Source organism: Melitaea cinxia, chromosome 4 (genome assembly GCF_905220565.1).
Source record: "Melitaea cinxia chromosome 4, ilMelCinx1.1, whole genome shotgun sequence".
NCBI classification, from domain to species: domain Eukaryota; kingdom Metazoa; phylum Arthropoda; class Insecta; order Lepidoptera; family Nymphalidae; genus Melitaea; species Melitaea cinxia.
This window is the reverse complement of record NC_059397.1, coordinates 17437651-17458055: the sequence shown is the minus strand read 5'-3', so window position 1 is coordinate 17458055 and position 20405 is coordinate 17437651. Positions and strand designations below refer to the sequence as shown.

The 20405-nt window shown below is 32.0% G+C and overlaps 1 protein-coding gene across 1 annotated transcript; it reads right to left on the bottom strand.

Annotated features, from left to right (window-relative positions):
- Positions 1 to 1734: 1734 nt before the first annotated feature.
- Positions 1735 to 17405, bottom strand: LOC123670335 (proton-coupled amino acid transporter-like protein pathetic). The gene is made up of 9 exons (XM_045603835.1): positions 17353 to 17405; positions 14791 to 14907; positions 9425 to 9575; positions 8594 to 8715; positions 7136 to 7220; positions 5950 to 6194; positions 5165 to 5377; positions 3945 to 4114; positions 1735 to 3347 (listed from the first exon to the last, which is right to left on the bottom strand). Exons 1-9 carry the CDS (start codon positions 17403 to 17405, stop codon positions 3064 to 3066), a joined length of 1440 nt encoding a protein of 479 aa, XP_045459791.1. The 3' UTR covers positions 1735 to 3063.
- Between the last annotated feature and the right edge of the window lie 3000 nt (positions 17406 to 20405).

Sequence of the window (20405 nt, the reverse complement as noted above, 5' to 3'; positions counted from 1 at the left end):
GTAAAATCCGTTCTTAGCGGATGTCTACGTCCTATAAGGAGCCTACCTGCCAAATTTCTAGTTTATAGGTGTTATAGTTTCGGAGATTTCGTGATGAGTGAGTGACCTTTCGCTTTTATATATATTATAGATTATAGATAAGATATTTAATTATTTAAGACTAGCCGTGCCCGCGACTTCGTCCGCGTCGAATGTAACAAAATAATTATTGTTCAGTTCGCTGAGTTATAAAAAAAACTAAATTAAAAGAAGCCTAAGTTACTCCAGTCCAGCCCTTTCAGAGATTGGCCGGAACAAACAGACAGATAGGCAAAAATTTTAAAAAATGTTATTTTATTTTATCATTTAGTAAAAAGCAGCTATTTTAATATTACAAACAGACACTCCAATTTTATTTATTTGTATAGATTGGATTTGTGATTGGGAGTCATTAACTGTTGTAAAATTATTTATTTGTAATACAAGATTGTGCATCTCAACATTAAAAATAAAATAAAGTAAAATGTACACTTATTCATGCAGTTGGAATCATTTTCCCATATCAACAAGGTAACAGATTTATCTGTACTGCTCTGTATTCTGGTTTTGCATAACGGAATATTTATTTATTGCGATATTCGAAAGGATTTACTATCTTCTGCTTTAGTTAAAGATGGTAAATAATCGATAGAGTCATTAGTGAACATATTAAGAATATTGTTGTATATACATTTGTTTTATATTTTTTATATTACATTATATCAGGCAATTTGTTTACAAAGCAAAAGGTTTATTAATAATTAAACGTAAAGTTTTTGTCCCGGTCTATATAGTCAAGTCTTTCCCTTTTTGGACAAAGGGTTTTTAAATAACTACTTACATTTAAACTTAACAAATAAAATGAGAAATGTGTTGCTGATTTGGAGGCTGGTATATTTCTGATTCTCACACAGTATATTACATTTATGTCTCTTCAAAACAAGTCCAAGAATTAATTAATATCAATGTTTTGTCTCACTGAGTTAATTCTATCAGCTGCCCGGTGGCAATGCTAGGTCAGCGGAACAGTCACGTACTAATTTAACACGGAGGTCGGGGTGCGTGCGGTAACTATATAGTTGTTTTATCAAAACACGTACGAAACAAATATATGGTAACAAAAAAAAAATGTGAAAATTGAGATAAGGCAGCAGGAAATTTCATGCTCAAAATCTGGAGCAGCCCGACTGGGGTAGTACCTCGATTTTACAGAAGATACACAGCTAAATAATACTGCTTTCAAGCAGTGTTGTGTTCCTGTGGTAAGTAAGGAGATCAGAGCTCCTGTGGGTTGATGGATTGAGGGTGCTTGGCAACGATGCTTCTAGTGTTACAGGCGTCTATAGCCACGGTAATCGCTCACCATTAGGTGAGACGGACGTTTGTTTGCCTACCTCGTAGTCAAAAAAGAACGTGCGTTAATATATATACGTCCTTATTAATACGTAGTACATAACATAACGTAGTAGTCGTTTGCTGGTGGTCGCAAGTTTGATCCACTCACACGGTAAACCTTAGTACAGTCCATACAGATACTTGCCGTGGTCTGCACATTTGTGCTTGTATACTGTGTGTTTCCTTAATTTTATTTATTTACGTTATTTTTATTAAAAAACAAGGAATTGAGAAACTCCACAATTTTTTGAATACGTTTAAAAGTAGCAAGGAATGTTTTTAAAGTGAATGAGTTAGAGAAAAAAAGAAAATAACAAGTCGTTTTAGGATAATATTAGTATTTATTTTTATTTTTATAAAACACTTTTCAAAGGATGGGATACTAAAATCATCACAAACAATACTGGGGCCGTTTATTTAATTACATTTTCCTAACTTAAATATCACATTTGTAATTATATCACACCCACGTTTGACAGGTTAAAAACGACGGATACAACAAGGTATGTAAATCATAAAAAAAACCTTGTGCACTAACTATACTTCTAAGGGGTGCAACCACCAAATTGTATAAGACTTAACGACGTAAAATACAGATAGCGCCATCTATCAAAAAATCTTAGAACTAAAATTAGTTTTGAGTCACTGCATTGTAATTTTGTAAGCGCACTTGGAACGTAAGGGTTAACTTAGAACTGGAATGTTCAAAACTTTAATAATACATTATATAACTAAAGATTGGTGTTATTAATTGTTAACTTACGTTTATGGAATATTTTGTTAGTAAAAACCTTTATACCTTATTTTAAATTTCTAAAAAAAGGTCCTTGTTCAAAATTATAATTGAATAATAATACTATTAATTTATTTCCAGATATTGATTTACTATCATCGTACATAATGACACAAAGTTTTCCTTTTTGTTTGTAGTTCACAATTTTCAAAAACTTATTTGTACTGGGGCTTTATTAGGCTAAAAACATACCTATGTATTGTACCGTTAGGAAGCAAAAGTTACATTAAAAACCTATTGTATATACCGACATAAGATGATTAAGTCAAAATGTAGTTTTCTTAAGTATTGTCTTAAGTTTTAACATTTTATATTTCACTCTTTTCAGTCACAAGATATACAATTTACGGTAGCTAAAATGAAAAAAACTTTTTTGGATTTTATCGCGGTTTATTAAGTTTATTGAATGCCTGAAGTTTCGGATTTTTTACAGCAACCATGGTCACGGGAGGAATTTAAGATTGAAAAACCTAATAAACCGCGGTAAAATTCGAAAAAGTTGTTGTATTATAATACCTATAATATTATTTATTTACGTGTACTAAGAACTAGCTCCTATAAAAGTATTACTGGTAAATTAAATTTAAATTAATCATAAAAGAAGTTATCAAAAACAACGTCACCAAATATCATTTGTCTTTCATCATATTAAAAATGTATCACCATTTATTTCATCTTAAATTAATTTTAACGTAAAATATTTACAAATTTTGTTATAACTTCACGCGTTATTATGTAAAAAAAACTTCAGTGATGTATGTACTATTTTCGAGGCTTATATAAAAATTTATCACATAATATATTGTCTGTAATATCACATTATTTTGTAGTTACCGTGATTTTGTTCGTCAATCAATTCACGTGTTTATATTTGTCATGTTAGCAATTATCGCGGGTCTAGAATTAAATTTTTCGACAATACCTTGTATAGATACATAGGAACCAGCAAAGAGAGCTACTAGAGAAATGATGGCAATGATGATATTCTTATAGATAATCCAGTTGAATCTTCCAAGACCACGTTCCCAATTGTGGACGGTGTCTACGATGGCTGGTGTGAGGAGGCCAAGACTTGAGAGAAAGATGGCGCCGCTCAAATTAATGAAGAGTTCGAGATCAGGAAATGAGGCGGCAATGGCGACTGAAAAAAAAGTAACAAAATAGTAAAGTACAAAAGTAAATAAATAAATACCCTTATCCTATCGCCTATCTGTTCCTAATATGATCACCATTAAGTTAGTAGAGTTCGAGCTAGTATTGCTAGTAATGCTTTAACTGAGGTAGGGCACAGCAGGAAATATCCTGCTCAAAATCTGGAGCAGCCCGACTGCAAAAGTACCTCGACCTTAAAGAAGATCACAGCTAGGCAGGCTAGCATAGGGTAAATTGACTAGAGCTCCTGAAAGGATTGAAGGTAGGGTCAGCAACACCTTTGCGATGCTCCTATTGTTGCAGGCGTCTATAAGCTACGGTAATCGCTTACCATCAGGCGAACTGTACGCTTGTTTGTCGACCGATAGGTCAATTGAGTCTATCCGGTCAAGGTTTATTATTCTAAGAACCGTCCTGAAATAAATGTATACCAAAGCTGGTCTAAGTACTCTATGTAAAATTTCAAGTTTTTTTTTTAAATTAATTAAATTTATTATATTATTTCGTTAGTTTTGAGCTACATCTACATTGTCTCAAGGCCGCTGAGAAGTTACTTCAATATTATTGTTAGCAAATATAATCTTACCAGTTCCAACAACAATGGCAGTTCTAATTCCTATCTGTGCTATCCCTTGGTATCGTACAGCAACTTTCTGGTTAATCTTTCGCCAAATCATCTCCATTGGAACGTAGAATTGGAGACTGTACGTTAACAGGATCGAGAGGGCCATCAACACTTTCGCGCTTTGTGCTAGTCTGAAAAAAAAAGATTATAGTTAACTATTACTCATCGATCAGGTGAATTTTTAAATGTTATACTGTTCAAATTTGAAATAAATAATTGTCTTTGTTATTTATATTTAAGTTTTTCATTCATAAAATTAAGAGAAAGTTACGATTAAGAGTTTTGAACGAATTCTTAGTACGATGTTTTCAATAACAATATTAGTATTATAATTGTTCACTATGAAAAAAAAACTTTTAGAAATTATACAGAATAATATAAATCTAAAAAAAATTAACAGTAATAACATTTAGTTACCTAATGATATATGAAAGAAATTCGTAATGAGCACTTGTTTATTTCAAATATTATAATAGTAATAACAATAATAATGCTCATTATTGTACACCATTAAAAGAAACAACAAAAAAACAAAAAACATAAAATGAAAGATGTACAAAGGCGGTCTTATTGCCGAAAGAGCAATCTCTACCAGACAACCGGAAGTAAACAAATAATTCGTGTGCGAATTAGAATATTTGATTAAAGTACAAATAGATAATATATAATAATAAACATACATAATACTTACATATATAATATACATACATATCTAAATACATTATAAATATATATTATATCATAGAAAGACGATATAGGCGATCATGACGTGTTTAGTGACAAATAGTGGAGTTTAGGGTATTTTTTGAAGGAGAAGAGAGATTGAGCTTATCTAATAGGAAGAGGGAGAGAGTTCCAAAGTTGGACAGCTTTTTTTTTGACAGCTTTAACAGAGAAGGAATTAGAGTAATGGGAAGTAGTGTGAGACGGAGTGTTAAGGATTAAATTGGTGTCAGATCGAAGGGAACGATCATGGGTGTCGCAAAGAAACTTAAAGTGTTAAAACTACACAAAATAATAGGAAGTTAAGAACACAACAATACTGTAGAACAACGTAGTAGATTGTACCAATCCACCTCCCGCTGACACATGCATACACTGACGTGCGTGATTATTATTGACATTGGTAATGATAAAGTCTGAAAAAGTTAAGAAACGTATATATTGGAATTAAAACTTACATCTCATCTTGTGGAAGATTGAGGGTAACGCTGCCTCTGACAGCATCGCCAAACTTAATGTAACCGAAGAATCCAACTAGGCCATACAAGGACACAACGATAGTCATAGCTATGTTGAGTACTCCAGGACATCCCAAAAATTGCTGAGGCTTTGCCATTTCATTCTCAACCGGCATTACCACACCGATGCCTTCCATAGCGAAGATCACCGTACTAAAATAAAAAGAATACTGATAAATTGATTCGAAAACCGTTTTTGAAAATTGTGAAATTTTGTTTAAAAAAAGATATCGTAAATTGGAAAATTCTAAATATTGAAGATTAATTAAACGAAAAATGAATAATACATTACAAAAAATGTAACTTTGTAATAATTTGAGATCAGCGGTGCACGATTCAGAACGTGATAATGTTGCCTGCTACGATTTTGACGTGACGACGTCTAATAAATCGATGAACGCCGCATGGATGCATGGACGAATAAGGACGACTTATTGTCCCGTTACGCTCATCGTACGCTAGCGCGCATCTACCTCTCTTCCACTCGATTGGCCTATGCGTCCAAGGAGATGTTTTGTTATGACGTTGTCACGTTAAACTATCGTCCATAAACCAACTTTATAGACAACCATTTAAATAAATTTAAAAAAATACAATTTATTTGATTATTAAGATATTGCGATCAATTTTGTAACAAAAGATACCCGCGGATTCACCCTTGTGCATTACACGATTTTAACTTTTCCATGATCACCTGTTAAATATATACACATTAAAAATTTCACCTGATAAAAAGAGGCCAATGGGTCACAGCAGCAACCATTTGCCTGTCAGCTGGATTGGGCAGATCGCTAAAGATGTAGTACATGGTGATTCCGAAGCACACGACGAGGAAAACATTGGCGAGAGCGGAAAATGGAACTAGCCACTTAAGATTCCGTATCTGGCATATCATAACGAGCGGCACTAATGTTAGAGCACAGTATGCTTCCACAGAGAGCTTGTAATCAGGATTGTATTCATCTAAAACCTGAAAATGAAAAAAAAAAAATAAGAAAATTGTATGCATCACACGCAAAGTCTCCATTATGATTTTTTGTTGTGTCTGGGGCCCAAAAACAAATTCAGTACACAAATACAAACGCCCAGTCAACGGCAAACACCTGTATGGCCTACACAAATGTTAGTCGTGAAACTATAAATTATGATTTATTTATATAGAATATAATATTTATAATAAATAGTTTCGTATAACGTGAGGTCCAAGATTTATGCGTTTTCGTTTAAAATAAAATACTAATAATAATTCATACGATAGCTAGTGATGTCCCGTAGCGGGAACACTCGCGTTGATTTGATGATAAAACCCATTAAAACATTATATAGCCTATAAGTCTTTACCAGCAAACGGGCTATCGAACTTAAAAATAATGTATCAATTCGAACGATTAGTACTTGATTAGATCGTTCAAACAATCAATTAAACATACTCTAGATTTATAATATTAGTATATAGTAAACCCATAAACACATTTTTTTAAATTAAGATGTTAGGTATCGTATTTTAGTTACTTTGCTTTTTATTTATTAGTATATTTGCTTATTAAAGAAAAGTTGAAAAACACTATTAAATTACATACATAATTCTGTATATTGAAGGGTGCCAGTACCTTTTTCCTTATATCCTCTTTTATGTTCAGGAAAACTATCGTACTTGATAAAAAAATTGAAAATTGCAATAATACACTTGTGTTTCCTATGTTTTAGAACAAAATTTAGTATTATTTAAAGTTCTGATTAATAGCATTTATTTTTTCCGTTTTAAACGTTCTTCCCAAGTTGAACAATACCGAGGTAAGTTAAGGGTTACCTAATAACGATAGTACTCACATAAATTTAGCAGTTTAAATTACAATAAATACGAGTGCTTTATCTGTACCGTTCTGTTATTATAATAAAAAAATATAATACCTCCTTGAAGTTCTCAGCAATGAATACGACATATACACACAGCGCCGCCAGGTATGTGGCAGTGAGTGTGTAGTCAATAAACGTTCTGAAACAAAATAATTGTAACTGTAAACTTAAAAAATAAAATAATAATAAAATGCTTTAAATTTGAACATTGTTATAGCACCATCTTAAGGTTCTCTTCAAGGCCAGGTTGGGAGCCGTGCTGGTCACATTTTTGTGGTACCGCACTTGGTACGAAATATTTTGCTCTTTGTAGCAGCTCGACCGGGGAATTACTTCAAATTCACAAAAGATCACAGCTAAATGCAGTTCTAAAGTAGTGTTGTGTTCCTGTGGTAAGGTAGAATGAGCTTCTGGGTAGAAAAAGCGCTTTTAATTTCTCTAGTGTTGTAGGCGTCCATAGGCTACGGTACCCGTTCACCATATGGCAGACCGGTGGGCATATTTTTAGCACCCTATATCGTATACGCTTTACGACGATCGCTATGAGGTGTACATGACAGCAACCGGGACCAATGTGCTCTCCGAGGCGACCCACAAGGACTGAACAAACACCCAAACCACGGTAAATATCTGTATGACCAATACAAATGTTCGTCATGTGCGGGGATCGAACCCGCAAACACCAGCCCAACAGTGCAGTGACCGTTGCGCCAACGCGTCTCTATCGCGCGCGTATTAATCTTTATGGTATAGTCTGTGGCTTAGACTTTCTTATACCATCTACATTCGGACTATCCAATATAAATAAAATTATAATTATTGTATGTAGGCCTTTGTTAGAACTTAGGTCGCTTCTAAGAAATTGTCAATGTATTTTTTAAATTAAATTCGAAAGAATGTCTGAAAGTAATTTATTGATAAAAAAAATCGTTGCTTGAACGCTGAATATCCAATATTTTTCTTGTAACTATCGCCTTGTTTTTGTAATTTCATTAAATATTATACTTTGACATAAAATTTAATATTATTGGAATGTAATCATATATAATTAATACCCTAAGGTTAAGATGTTTGCCTCCTTTTTTAGAAAAAGCCTCACAATTATTCCACATCAATTATGTATCATTTTATAGGTAACTGCTTGCTCTACCGGCAAAAACAACTAAAAAAATTGTTTTTGATTTTTTTTTGTAAATTAATTCATTATTAAAATTATATGACTTGATAAATGACGGTCGGTAAATTTTTTGTTCAATTTCAAATCAACTCACGCATAAATACTTTTTTTGTAATTTTGTGAAGAGATGTAATTTAAGGAGAATTATTCGCACGGGTATAGCTAGGAATTATTAATATGATTATGGGCATACCAGTTACTTATTTAGGTCTAGGCATTATGTTAGGTGTGTGCGGACTTCTTGTCGTAAACTTTTACTATATTGGAGGCTCTCAGTTGTGAGTAAGGCTTTTGTTTGTTTTAGTTATGAATGTAACATGTAATTTTATCCTAACCTTGCAAAATTGGCCCACGGTCGTAATCTCCTTGGTCCGAATTCAAACGCAGCGCCGCATGTCTCAGCGAATCCCATTGAAGGCTTCTTCGCCGCGACACATACTTCTTGCGATGTTTTCACCTTAAACAATTGATAAGTTTTACATTTATATTTATTTTATTCTTAATTTTTGAAGGAGTTTCGTGTAATTAGAACATTAAATTTCACTATATAGATACATTGTGTCTATAAAGTAACGATTGTATTTTTTTAAATAAAAACACAAATATTTGCCGATTTTGTTTAAGTGCTTTTTAATTTTAAACAAAATTTATGGCATTTTCCATATTTGTAATTCAAAACTTAAAAATAATTCTAAAAGACACGACATGTGTACGTAGGATAGCGGCAAGAACGCTGCCTGCTTTTGCTTTGAAATGCAATGCAATTCCGATTGTCTGGGAATAAATTGAACCAGCACGTCTGTGACCAGTGAAGGTTGTGAGTCAAGGACATAATTTAAGGTTAGAAATGTTATTAAATTTCTTAAATGTTGATGAAAATATCATTTCATTACTAGATGTTACACTAAAGTTTTTCACTTGTAGCATTATATAACTTATAAACCTTAATGGCATTCTTTTGCCCTTATAATTATTGTAATTTTGCAAACATTGTATTTAAATGACAATAAAATAAATAATAAATATGCACATTTTAACGCACGTTTTAATAAAATTATAATAACAGAAATTCACAAATGTTATGTTTTTTTTTTTGTAATTGATATAAAACCTTATTTGTCGTATACTGAATCAATAAAAATGTATAATAAATGAATTATACTAACCAGTACATAAACACAATGTGTACAAATAAATCCGACAATGATTGTTCCGAATGCGCCGACTGCTAGACCCGCGTTCCTGAAGGCGGCGGGCATCGCCAGGATGCCAGAGCCGAGCGAAGACTTCAGGAGATGAACTAGGGAACCGAGTGATCTAAAAAACGTTCAATTGTTATCGAACTTACAAACTGTTATATGAATGCTGAAGCTATTTTTACTGACGTAGGGCACAGCATAAAATATTCTGATCAAAATCTGAAGTGGGGGGAAGTACGTCTCACTAAAAAAAATCTTGATATGTGTACATAAATTTATACATTATTTCGCTGTTACCTAAAAAAAGGGATTGAGTCACCTCCATTAAGAATAGTCGACCGTGAGGGTATTTTTTTTTCAATTTAATAATTACTAGTAGTAAACAAATAACTAATTACAGATATTACGATATCAAACATATTTAACATTATATTAAATTATTCTTGTCATGCTTGTTGTGTTTTAGCTTAAAGATATTAAGCTTGTTGCAAATCGACATAATAAATAAAGAAGAAAGAATGAAAAAAAAAATGTTTATTTGGGACATCACACCAATCACAAACATTTTTTTTTTCATATAAAGATCGCCAAAATAAAACAGTTGGTACAATCAAATTGCGAAATGGCAATAACAGAAATTTTAAATATCAATAGTTTCGAAAATACAAAATTAAAAAGACGAAAAATTAAATATAATAATAATAATAAAAAAATAAGAAAAGGAAAAGTAAATACATTCAAGAAATATTATTTTCGTTTACAGTTATAGTTGCAACCCAAAAAGGTATAGGGACCACTCATCCAACTCCAAAGTTGGATTTGTAAAACCCAATGCTGATTTTTTCCGAATGGATTTTTTTTACCTAGAATGGAGACCATGGTTTGGCAAACATAGGTTTGAACGTCCTCCAGTCTGATTGATCGACGAATTAAAAAAGGTAGCTGGTAGAGAATAGATGGCGAAAGAAGGAGAGAGGGCCTTATGGCGAACCCTGGAAGAGGCTTACGTCCATCAGTTGACTGTGATAGGCTAAGGCGGGTAATGTAAGTACATACAAACAAGTTATTAAATCGCCTATAGTAATGACTCTATCTAAATAGCTTTAATGAAAGATAAATATAAAAAAAACATATTCTAAATAAAACACTGACCTACTTTATATTACAAATAGTAAAAAGTAATATGTAAAGTATAGTTAATGTTAAACGGCTTAATGTACTAAAGATAACGATTTTTTTTACAATTACATTAATGATAGCTAATAAAATTAATAGCTTTTTCCTGATAGAAAAGTAAATAAAGCGTGCATTGTAACATTTCAACGCCACTTTCTATTTATTTGTTATTAGAAATGATAAATATAACAACGTGATAAATTACAAAAAAAAAAATAGTTTAGAAATTTTACAGTGTTAATTGATTGATTCAGCATGTAATATCCCACTGCTGGATGCTTCTTTCTCGATATAGAAGAAGGTTCAGGACTCATTGCACCACGCTACTCCACGGGGTGTTGATGGAAATGTTTCCTACTATGAGTAACGATTGTTATCAAGTGTCGGAGATAACATCGGAACCGACTTAACGTGCTTTTGGAGGCACGGTGGGTTGACCCTCATATACAAACAACTAGACTGGAGAGAAATATTCGTATACATACAAATATCCATTTCGAACAGGAATCGAATACACAACCGTCGGTGTTTGAGTGCCTACACGGCATACCCACTGGTCGCTTTATTGGGAAAACTCGAATAGCTGTGTTCGGGAATCGTTATATTTCGAATATGATAATTATCTACATATATAAAAATAAATGTTTGCCTGTATGTCCTTTATAGAATCGTAAACTATCCATTTGATCATGTCATAATCTGCAAAGTGTTGTGCATGAGCCCACAAAGGTTTCTAACTCGGTATGACAAAAAAAAAAAAAGCGTAGCAACGCGCGTAGGGTACAGCTAGTGTTTTATATTTAATGCATAGCGAACCTTTTTAGATTTATCTATGTTTAGTTACCTAATATAAAAATCTTTATTAATTGGTATTAAAACTCTTTTGTAATAAATTTCTTCGTTATGACCACTGCAGCAGCACTAGCGTTAACTTTATGGCTTCTGCTCCCTCATGAATCGTTGCGTGTTATTCTATGGCAAATAACTTTTATCTAGATTTCAAGTTAGCTCAAAGTCCTTGTTCAAATAAGCAGACGCTTCAGCTTGGAATTACTTATATATGTAAATATTAATATATACAATATAAATTTATAAATCTATAATGTCTTGTTTTAAAGGATTTATGATTTAGTGCGTGAGACACGGGAATAAACACTTATTTGCTTAAGGCAAAATTAGAGTCTAATAAAGAGAAATTTTTATAACACGTACCAGCCTGAACCTTATTTTTACGAAGTTTGTACAAAAGAGATACGGAAGAAAAACTTAACATTAAATTTCTTTGTTATATGAGCTAAAATCGGAGCTTGAGCCATCACGCTACTCCACTGTGGTTTGGTTGATATTATCCCTGCTAAGATTAACGATCGCTATCAGGTATCTTAGATAACAACTGGGACCGACAGCTTAACGTGCTCTCGGAGGCACGGTACGGAGACCCACAAAAACAGACACCCAGGTCGGGGAACAATAATTGGTGCAAATACGAACAGCGTTTGAGCGTATACGCGTCACACGCACCACTACACTGTGTTATTTTAAGTACCTTGGTGACCGAGCTTAGCTCGGTATTTTTAGTAAATCATGTTTTTTGGAAATCATTATTAAATACGAATTATATATTGATAAAATATGAATAATATTTTCCGATTTTACCGACATAATAATAAAAAATACTGGTTATTTAAATAAAAAATCATGAGTGCATTTAGAAAAAAAAGGAAAAATAATCGATCTGAAGACATGAAGATTTGAAGCGTGTTCTTCTCGGTCTATCTCGACCGTCCGATTTACCGCCTGAGTTATTCAACTTTATCGACGATTGCGAAATTTACCTTCGTATTCTAACAATATTGCAGCCATTTTTTCACTGTCTAAAAACTGGGATAAAACGACATTTTCTAAAAATGAATCCTAGCTATATCGATGTATCTTCCTTAAAATCCCCTGCACACTAAATTTTATAAAAATCGTTGGAGCCGTTTCCGAGATTCAGATTATATATATACAAGAATTGCTTGTTTAATAAGTATTAGGTTACTGCCATAGAGGTACAATTTTAAAATCTTCCGTGAATTAATAGTGAACTAGATATTTGTCTTTAAGTATAGAGGAATATAAAATGTAAATCTTAGTATTTAACATGCGCTGTGAATTAATTATGAATATTTGAGAATTAATTAAGAACACTGAACATTGCGAATTAATTAATATGAGAATAGAACTAAGGAAATAGTAAACACGTGTTATATTAATAGTCAACTTGTTTGCTCCGAACAAAGTCCCTGTAGATATAAAATACAGGTCACTGGAAATTTCAATAATCGCAAGAGACCCGAACTAGAGAGTAACTTCGCCCATAATGGTTGAAAATTATTTTATATTTATTTGAGGCGAAACACTCCGTAAATGACGCTTTTACCCTCTACTGACAAAATTTTCAGTACTTTCCGATTTTAGTATAATATAAGTTAGTATCTGGATGCCGATTACAGCATTTAACTAACACACTTATGTGTCATTTTTGACAGTTTTATATTTCTACTAATGTCATAATATAGTTTCTATATTTTTTGTTCAAAAGAGTAACTGCGGAGTTTCTTGCCGATTTTTCTCTGCAGAATCAATATTCCGAATCGGTGGTAGCTTTACTTCTACAAATATAATAATTTATTTTTAAAGTTTTAATTTGTAAAATGACGATTCGAAAGTGCTCTTGGAACCTATTTGAATAAAGCTGTTTTTGATTTTGAATATTTATTTATTTATTTACACTTTCGCACACTAATACAAGGTTTTAACAGCATAACAAATAGCTGCAACAGGCGGACTTATCGCTACTACAGCGATCTCTTCCAGGCAACCTTTGGGCAGAGGACTAAATAAGAAGTGTGAGATGGGGCGCAAAAATGTTATGTAACATACATATGAACATGTTATAGTCACAAACGTACATGTACACCAAATACATTTACTTACATATACATAATACTTACTTACATATACATACATTCAGATATATACATACATATACATATACACATACATATACATACACATATACATACATACTCAAATACATATATATCAATAATAGTAAAAAAAAACCCGATAAATTTTAAATGACAGACAAAACATCATAGCATAAAGTACTCATTGAAATAAAACTGCTTGATATACATTAAGACGATAAATACATTTCTTTTGTGAGTTTTTTAAATGTCTCTAATGTTTGAGCATTCTTTATAGACAGTGGCAATGAGTTCCAAAGACGACAAGCTTCCACAGTAAAAGATTTAGAATAAAAGGATGTAGAATGTGGAGGGATCTTCAATATCTGGCTTTCTTTCGAACGGAGAGGCCGTTCGTGGAATTACTGAGAAACTCAAATCAATTTTTTAAATAGTGCGGAGCAGAAGGATTGAAGAGGATAGTATAAAGAAGGGTCAATATGTGAGTATTTCTGCGAAGTCGTATAGGAAGCCACTTGCGTTTTTTTCGAAATTCAGAAACGTGGTCATATTTGCGAAGTCCAAATATAAACCGAATACAGAGGTTTTGTAGGCGCTCAAGTTTATTTAGTTGTTCCTCATTTAGATTAACAAAGCACGTATCGGCGTAATCAAGAATGGGAAGTAGAAGGGAACATTTTTATACGTACTACTATTATTCTGTGGTTACTTCATTGATTTGGTAGATACATACATATCAGTATATATAGGGTTAAAACTTCTACATTTGTAATTAAAATATTATACTAGAGATTAATTGTAAAGAAGCTGCTCCTATAGCAATGACATGATCACTTCTTGACAAAAAGTTTTTAATCAAATAAAGATAAAAAAATACTTGATAGCGAATGTTACTTATAGTAGGGAATATATCCATCAACTCGCATTGGAGGAGGGTGGGGCGTTAAGCTCTGCTCCTTCTCCTACGTGGGAAAGAGGCCTATGCCCAGCATTGGGATATTAGGCTGAAGCGTAAAAATGTTATGATAATAGTTCAATTTAAGGCCAGTAAGTGAATACAAGTTTTCATTAGTTAAAGAGTTATATAAAAAATCGATTGAAAAATATAGTTGTCATAAAATGTACAAAAAATCTAATTGAGAATTTTGAGTGAAAAATATTGAATTATATACATTTATTACTTACGAATTAGGGTGTTCCACTTGACGGTGTTCGAAAGGATTGTATTCTTTTTCATTGATGACTTCCTTAGAGCCGAGGCTAAGCGTCGATTGAAATCCGGGATTCGTTGCTAGATTCGCTCTGTAAAAATAAAAAAATAAATAATAAATATTTTTTTTTAATACACTCCGTTAACTCTATCTAAGGAAGGTATTACGTTTATTTAAGAGATTAATTATTGATATACATATAATAAATACACAACATAGAGAAAATATTTTGAAAAAGTATTCGATGTACAATATACTTTTTAACTTGTATTAGTTTATTGGGTCTTATCTTGCTAAAAGCTCAAACCACATCAATTTCTGGCTTCAAAATTTATTCCAGATACACAAACATAATAAAGCATAAAAAAAAACATATTTTTAATGTGATTATACAAAAAAAATACTAATACTTAAAAAAAACAAAACAATGAAACAAGCAAACAAAGCGAAATAATAAATAAAATAAGTCATAAAAAAATGGAATGCCATATCCAACGTAGGTCAACAGAGATTTTTTAAACTAAATTTCATAAACAAATGAATGTTTGAAATAATCGGATTAACATTAAATTTAGTCCATTAAAACTTTAGATAAATATTTTTAAACTTAATAAGATAAATAAAGTGATTTTTTTTTTGTTATAAATGAAAATTTTAATAAGATTTTAACTGATATAGGGAACAGCAAGAAATATCCTTCTCAAAATCTGGAACAGCCCTGCTGGGGAAGTACCTTGACGTTACAGAAGATCACGGCTAAATAATACTGCTTTTAAGAAGTGTTGTATTTCTATGGTGAGTAAGGTGACCAGAGCTCCAGTTCCGTGGTAAGGTCGCAACGCGCTTGTAATGCTCCTGGTGTTGCAAGCGTCAATAGGCTATGGTAATCTCTTACCGTCAGTTAAGCCGTACGCTTGTTGGCCGAACTGGTTGTACAAAAAAAATTAAGAAATATATTTAGAGAGAGTGAAAAATATTATTATATAGGAATTGATATAATAGATAATAATGCAACACCCGTGCAAATATGATATATATAACATATAACACAAATGAATCGTGAGAAAATTAAAAATTTGAAATAAAATTCAACGAACCGATGACAATCTAAACAATCCGTGAATTTCGAATTTTTATTTATTAATAACTCTTTTAGAGAGTTGAACGCTATACACATGTTCGATGGGCGTCTCTTTGGTAGTAAGTCAGCCAATTCACTGGAAATATTTGGAAAATAAGTACAATTATTTCGTCAATGATTCAGGCTTTTAATACGGTGGAAAAAATATTTTTGTTTCTCATTGTATGAAAACTTGAGAAGTTAAATTGCTTAGTGTCAGACTTTACCAAGAGTTACAAAATGAATATGCTTATGAGTTACAAAATAATTATACTTAAATTTGCGAATTTACATAATCAGCTATCACAAGTCTCTAAATGCAAAGATTTATGTATTTAGTTTTGATTTTAACATTTTATAATTGTCTAGTTGGATATACTTGAAAAGGCTATTTACAGTACACGAATAATAGACCAAATTAGAGTCTAGTATTACAGATTGTTTTCAAATGTTTACGCGAATTTCATTCATTACAATGAATTAACTTTTTCGGATTTAATACAGATTTAGTTCAGATCTACCCGGGTAAATGGTAATGTGATGTATGATGCGATGTACCTGGGTAAGGTAAAAATAAAGATGGTGCACCTTTGTGCGTGATAACTATTAACGTCGCATGAAAACAACTATTTAAAAAATAAATAAAAAATAAAAGTCCCACTATACTAAATAAAAATTTAAATTAATATATTGCATATAGCTTCGAATTTCACTCATCATTAAAACCTTTACAGTCCACTGCTGGACATAGGCCTCCACAAGTTTACGCCAAAAATAACGTGAACTCATGTGTTTTGCCCATAGTCACCACGCTGGGCAGGCGGGTTGGTGACCGCAGGGCTGGCTTTGTCGCACCGAAGACGCTGCTGCCCATCTTCGGCCTTTGTATTTCAAAGCCAGCAGTTGGATGGTTATCCCGCTACCGGTCGGCTTTTTAAGTTCCAAGGTGGTAGCGGAACTGTGTTATCCCTTAGTCGCCTCTTACGACACCCACAGGAAGAGAGGGGGTGGCTATATTCTTTAGTACCGTAGCCACACAGTACAAGTCTAATTTCACTAATGCTTTTTAATCTATGGAGAATACAAGTAGGTTCGTTTCTTTTCTTTATACGTAGGTTTTTATTAGTTGACGTACTATAGTCAGGTTTGTAGTATATTATGTAATTCAAGCGAATCAATTTTTTATTTTATCGGGTGCAATTTATTAAAAAAATAATAATAATCAGTATTTACAATTTAAAATTAAAAATTCGGGCAAGAGCAGACACATCAATGAACATAAAATACAAAGTTTCAATTAAATTTAATTTTAAGTAATTGCATCGACTACTTTTTCAGAAAAAAAGGATTTATTCTACCTATAGAAACTTTTTCATGAAATTTAATGTTGATGAAATAAAAAAAGAAAATACTTACGTCGAGTTGAAGTTATCGAGAACAATTGTTCCTTTTTTCTCGTCGTGACCCATTTTAAAGGTTATATCTGAAACAAAACAAAAAAAAAAAAATCATTAAAAAATTGCAAAGTAAAAACTGTTAACGCGCGTAAATAATATAAATATTCTAACGTTCGCTCGGTTACTTAACAATAATGTTTTTATAAAATTATGATAAATTTTGTTAAATTCATTACGAAGGTCATTACTATACTTACATCACATGATATAGCATTTTCGTTTTTGTTATATATTTTAAGACACTTTCATTAAGCAATGTGAGTAAAAAATGACTGTTCCAAATTGATAAAGTAGCCTTGTAGAGGCTTTGATGCGATCTTGACAATTGTTTACATGAGTTCAATTAATTAATTCAATTGATTTTATGTAGAACTAGCGCTTAGGAAAGTCTCGCATCTTGAACTATACGTAATACGTAATAATAATAATACTCGTACTCGTAATAATAATAATTATTTTTATCCATAAATACGCCAGTTTGAAATGGTAACGAATTAGCGATATCATTTTGAAACAACTAGGTAATTGTAGAATTGTTTAATAATAAAAAACTGTCGAAATAATTAGGTATCTAATTTGTAGGGTAATAATTTAGATTTTACACCATAGAGCTAAAATACGTTGAACAAACCCGATTTCTGTAGAGATTTCTTCTGGGGAGATCCCATTTCTGTCAATATTTCATTATTATTTACTTTTTATGGATTGACTGGTAGATATTATTTCTTTCAGCCAAAGGTAAGGTTGCTTTAAGATCACTTTCCCATCATATGATCTTTACTATTATTATCATTTTTATATATGTCATATTATCTTTCAAATATATTAATTAAAATAATTAATTAATTAATAGTTAAGTTTGTAATTTGAACTTCCCAAGGGTATTTATTAGTTTGATATGTAAATAAGTTAGTTTTTATTTCTTCGCTTTTATCGTCTTATTTGTTTTGTTTTTCCTTCACTTATTTGCACTTTTGTTAATCTAATTTTAAGGGATGAACGGTCGTAATTTTTATAATTATATTTCATTCTTTTTTTTTATAATTATCTCAATGCTGCGTACCATCCCTAATAAATTAATAAATAAATTATCGCATTTTACGAGCTCGAGTCCTGAACCCGTCTCTTGCGTACTAGACAGTCACACGTTTACTACATCACATTTGCAAGGTTGCATATTGTTGAGACAATGTCCAGTTTATCTCAATTTCAGCTTGTCTATACTCGATAGGACGTCAATGGATTTTATTTATTTACGTATATCTCCACTCTTAACTTTTTCTTTTAGTAATAGACCTACCATATTACGCTATACGCTATTTGACGTTTCGTTACTTTTTCGAGAGAAAAAAAAATATCAATGGTCTTCTTGAATTTTGATGTTAGTCCTTATCATAACTTCTTAAAGCTCATTTTTTTTCTAGCCAGTAGCACATCCTTTGTCGATTTTCTTGGTCATTTGGTCTTTAGGTGATATGATCTGGCTGAGGTATATGTCTATACCTATACGCACCTCAATTACGTATTCAAGTTTATGTCCACTGATGATTATGTCTTCAATTACCGATTTTTTTTATTATTTTATTTTTTTTATTACAGACATACAAACAGCATTACAAACATTACATTACAATAAGTTATTCATTATAATATTATGCTAGTATGTATGCTAATTACAGGTATGTGTACATCACTCTTATTTAACCCGCCACCGGTGACGTCAATTTTACTTACATCATTGGTGACGCCGGTCTCATGCACCGGGATTTACAATGGAAGATTTATATAAATATTTTTTTTACTGTCTATTTTATATTTATGTATATATGTTCTTTGATAATAAAACAAAGATATTTTGTTAATCACAGTACGTTTATTATATTTTTATTTATTTTAAAACAATGACACTTAAAACAAGAAAATGTGTTAACTTTTTAAACATAACTTTTGTTCGATCATAGAAAACACAAATATCAATATATTTTTTATATAAGTTCAGTCTTATCTGTTTTAGGACACTAGGAACTTACATAAAATAAACAAAAAGTGGCATCATACCAAGAAAAAAAATAACAAAAAATTAATCTAAAAAATGACTATTCTTCAGTCAAACAGCTTCTGCAGAAAGGCACTACATGTTCAAGACACAAATATTTTTTGCACTTGTCTGATGGCGATGTCTGATGGCGTTGATGGCCCGTCCTCATCGAGTACTTCTTGTAGAAGAGACTCGAGCCGACGCTGTTCATTTTCGAATGACATGCTAAAATAAATTTTATAATTTGAAATATGGTATTTTCGTGAAATATCGATAAAATTATGCCAATAAACTAACTAATCATAGGGAAATACAATCAAGTAATAACAAAACTAAAATAGTAAGTAAAAAATGTATATGGCCCTGATAAAATATGAACAATTAAAAATTCAACTATGACTGTTTTACTTACATAATCGGTGACACCGGTCTCACGCACCGGGATGGCGCCAAAACTTCAGAATGTGCGTCCGCTTCGATGTCGCGGGGGGAACTGGTGACGGGCCGCGTGCAATGCGGCAGCTACTCGAAATCACGACGAAAATCGATTACGCGGGAAAAAGTTATTCGATTTTTTTAAAACGTCCGGTCTCTCAGACATATACGTCACCGATGGCGGGTTAACTAATGTCAATTTTAGAATTGAAAAGGAAAAAAATGTCTTACTTAATTTAACTTCAAGACCTACATCTCGAATTATCTGCTTGGGTTTGTATCACAATTTTGAGTACACTTCCTTAAATATAACCAGGTTAAGCAATTAATTGTCCTGATGTGACCTTGCAAGTTATAGAGTTAAATAAAATTTCGCCCAAGAAAAACTTGGTATACCTTATAACAAATATTCAAAACGATAATTTATTTGTGTCACATACCTGAAAATATAAGAATAGAAAGAAAAACACACTTCTTCGTTTTGACAGTATTGGTAATATACACGTTCACACGACGTAGTCAAAATAATATTCAGTATT

Excerpts from the sequence above, each read along its gene's own strand:
- LOC123670335 (XM_045603835.1), bottom strand. The coding sequence starts at position 17,405 with ATGGGTCACGACGAGAAAAAAGGAACAATTGTTCTCGATAACTTCAAC. Across the intron at positions 5,378-5,949 it reads CATTGGCCTCTTTTTATCAG|TACGGTGATCTTCGCTATGG; the intron begins GTGAAATTTTTA and ends TTTTTATTTTAG. Across the intron at positions 4,115-5,164 it reads AATCTTCCACAAGATGAGAT|ACTAGCACAAAGCGCGAAAG; the intron begins GTAAGTTTTAAT and ends TTTTTTTTTCAG.